The sequence below is a fragment of the Phytophthora infestans genome, genomic scaffold, assembly GCF_000142945.1.
Source record: "Phytophthora infestans T30-4 supercont1.5 genomic scaffold, whole genome shotgun sequence".
Lineage (NCBI taxonomy): Eukaryota > Oomycota > Peronosporomycetes > Peronosporales > Peronosporaceae > Phytophthora > Phytophthora infestans.
The window spans coordinates 2,710,118-2,713,803 of NW_003303754.1; the positions used below are offsets into that span (position 1 = coordinate 2,710,118).

Consider the following 3,686-nt stretch of genomic DNA (forward strand, 5'->3'; position numbering starts at 1 on the left):
TCTCCATGTTTGACCACTTCTCCCACGCTGCGAAGCAATAGGGTCTCCCAGACGGCCTGGCGCTCACTGTCTGTGATGTCCCCCAGGTGCCAGTTTTCAAAATGAAAGCTGGGAAGTCTGGTCCCGAAAGCGCGGGAGATTCGAAATCCAAAAAGTGATCGGCATAGAGAGGGTATTTTGTTGGGTAGGCTGTAATATAATTTGAAATGGTTATCTTTTTTCGAGCGGAGGTAAATGCTTCTCTGCAATTGTGAGTTATACAATATAAGAGGTTACATGTACCAGCCGATCCGGTGCCAACTTGTTGATTTAATCATTCCCGCACCCACTCTCCAATCTGTTGACCACCACGGGACATTTGATTATTGGACGCGGGAGACTACATGAACGAATTGCTGCTTTGTAAGCATTTGCTGGTGTCACTTGAAGCTTCATGCCAGCTGACGCAAACCCCATGTTGTACCGATACCCACAATCGGCCAGCACAGTATTAATACCCCGCACCCAAAAGTCTTGCAGAAGCCGGCTCGAATGCCCATTTAGGCACAGAATAGGTTTTCTAACAGAAAAATGTCGTCCCTTTGTACACGGACCAATGCAAGTCACACATGCTCTTGTCGGTACAGCACAGCTATTAATACTGTGACAGTAAGTGTGTAGGCAAATCAGGTTTACTTTATCATAAAGGCTCGAGTCGAGCTGACACTGTCAGCCCTCTACCGTATGGGACCCATAATGGGTAGAGTCCACAGTAAACAGTGCTCATTCGCAAATATTCAGGCGGTGGAGGCCATGGACTCGACCACGCGTCAGAACGATGTCCACTCAACTCGCCTCCGGTTCCCGGAAGTGCGTTCGCTGAACGCCGACAATCTCGTCATACACAGCGACAATGATACGAAACTCCCTCGGCCATGGAGCTGGTCACTTCGAGAGGTAGACGTGGCTTCTCTCCCGTGGCTGGGATGGCTGTTCGTCTACGCATTCGTTCAATTCTACTTCTCCATCAGTCGATGCCTCGCGCTTAAGGCACTGGTGGTAATGTACGGAAGTGCCACGGACTACACGGCGTTCGTCAAAATGTCAGCGTTGAGTCTCGGATTCTTCGAGGATTTCGTGTGTACGACGTACTACGCGAGCGCCTTGTGGGTATTCGATACTCTGAAGCAAATACTGATGGAGCGATACGGTTCAACGGGCGGTATGGCGGTCGATATTGTCGGAGGGATCGCCACATTCACGTTATCGTGGGTGCTGTTTATTGCAATGATGGCGCCATTTGTGGCTGATATGATGTTGGTGGTATACCGAGATATGCGCTTCTCCTTCCGTCTCCTCGCCTCGTTGATTAAAGAGAGGGAATACCTCAAAGCCGCGCCGATATCAACGGACGAGATGCAGACCGCCTATGTGACGGCAGGCTACCTCGTCGTAATTGCCACACTGTTCGCATCAGTGCGTACCTGGACAAAGTGGGCGGATCTGGCCCTCTGGAACCCGACGCAGCTAGTACTGAATCCCGTGACTAACTTAACAATCGGGAAATCCTCCAAGAAAGGTGCGGGAGGTGTCAAATACGAAGCTCTTTCTCTAGAAGAGGGCACGAGCTCGACTGCTAAAGCCTCAAACAAGGTGAGCGAACCCTCAACTACACGACACCAACTGGTACGCGTTGCAGTCGTCGTCCTGGGCCTTGTGGTTGTACCTGCGATGGGCGTTGCGTTGCGTAGCGCTTGCTCGCCACTCGTGGCCTACGCAGCGCTGAACGTGACACTGAACGAGCTGCTTCTCCACATGTTCGAACCTGCCCCCATTGAGGTGGAGCTCGCAAACTTGACCGGGAATAAACCGTGGGTGGAGAAGTACATCGACAAGACCGAAGAATACGAGCGCTTTGGAGACGATACCATGTTCCGACGCACTACTGGCTTCAAAGGAGAGCTGGCCTTTAATGTCACTATTGACAACGACAATCCGCCAAATGTTTTAATCATTGGAGTGGAATCTTTCCGGTACCGAGACTCGCGGTACCTCGTGGGAGAGGAAGACCCGTCAAACTTGTTCAAAGGCACAAATTTGACAATAACGCCGAATTTCGACCGATGGGCGAAGCGAGGCGTCGCCTTGCGCAATATTTGGTCCAGTATCCCCACCAGTCGGTCTCTGGAGAGCGCATTGTTTGCTCAAATCCCGTATCACAGCAACACCCAGAGCGGGGTCACGGGAGGGAAGGTACAAACCAAGCTGTCAGGAGTCCCGCAATTATTCTCGGAAAAGGGATATGAGACGTACTTCACCACGGGATCCACGCTAGAATTCGACAACTGGAACACCTTCTTGCCTTCGCATGGCTTCGACAACGTGTGGGACGCCAGAAAGATGAAGAGGATGGCAGAACAGACGCTTAATATCAGTCATCAAGACTGGGATGGCGTCGAACACCGCGGGTTCGGCTGGGGTGTCCATGATGACCTGAGTTTTAAACTTCTAGGTGATTTTTTACTCAAGAAAAGAGCCAGACAGATGGAAAAGTCAGCTCAGGGAGAACCCAAGATGCCCACATTCGTGACGCACTACACCATTACGAGTCACGAGCCGTACGAGTCGTGGCCCAAGTGGTACGATGAGGCTGAGAAACCTGATTTTTCAGTCATGTACGAAGGCGAACAGAACGCCCACCGGATCGAAAGATACATGAAAGCGCGGTATTTTACCGATATGGAACTTGGCAAGTTCATGGACCGTATGCAGAGGGAAGGCTTCCTTAACGACACCATCGTAGTCATCTTTGGAGACCACGGACAGGCTCCAGAGAGTGACAATGCCAACTTACATGAAGAATCGGTGACGCGAGTGCCTGCTACTATCATTGCCGAAGGGCGACTGGGTGACGCGGTGGGGCTTGTGCTTGACGACGTAGCCGAGCAGTACGATCTTCTGAATACTCTTGCCGACATAACTGGGTTACCGAAGGGAGGATTCCAGCAAAATGGCGTCGGTCGGTCACTGAAGCGTAAGGCTTCTTCCAAAAAACATGTTGTGTATAGTAACGACCCGTTGCGCAAGATGGCGATTGTGCGAGGCCACGAGCGTCTTCGTTATGATGAAATTACAGACTCCATGATGCTGCACGACACGGAAACGGACTTCCACATGACCACGGATCTCTTACCGTTCCTCAAGCCGGAAGAACGTGCCGAGTGGGAAGCGCTGCGAGAGGATGGACGTCTTATCACGACGTACTACAGGAAGCGGTGGGACGAGAACTGCCTGCTTGCTGCCAAGTGTGATCCCTAAGAGCCAAACAAAACAAAGGTAGTTGCTTGTACATACCGGTATTGTATTATACTCCAAGTAGCAGGTTTTGAAATGTCAACCAGCAACAGCAACGATACCTTTTTACCGTAGAGAACTTTGAACGTATTAATACTTACTCTTTTTTAGGCAACAGACCGTAGGCTGCAGAACTTTTAAAACTAAAAGTACTATTATTAAATAATACGTACTGTAGTTGTACATGTACAGTACATGTATGTTGATTACGGGATGGTGCGGATCATAGATGTATCCCTGGAGTCCCATATGGAATTGCGGAACACAATGGTAATCTGCTGATAAGGAGAGAAGATACCTTTTGCCTTGAAATCAAAGGTTATCTTTTCCTGCCTACGAAGTATTGTGTCTTT

At 50.0% G+C, this 3,686-nt stretch overlaps 1 protein-coding gene across 1 annotated transcript; it reads left to right on the forward strand.

Annotated features, from left to right (window-relative positions):
* Nucleotides 1-792: 792 nt before the first annotated feature.
* On the forward strand, nucleotides 793-3,297 carry PITG_04270 (sulfatase-like protein; the record flags this gene model as incomplete). The annotated part of the gene is made up of 1 exon (XM_002905877.1): nucleotides 793-3,297. One exon carries the CDS (start codon nucleotides 793-795, stop codon nucleotides 3,295-3,297), a length of 2,505 nt encoding a protein of 834 aa, XP_002905923.1.
* Nucleotides 3,298-3,686: the final 389 nt, after the last annotated feature.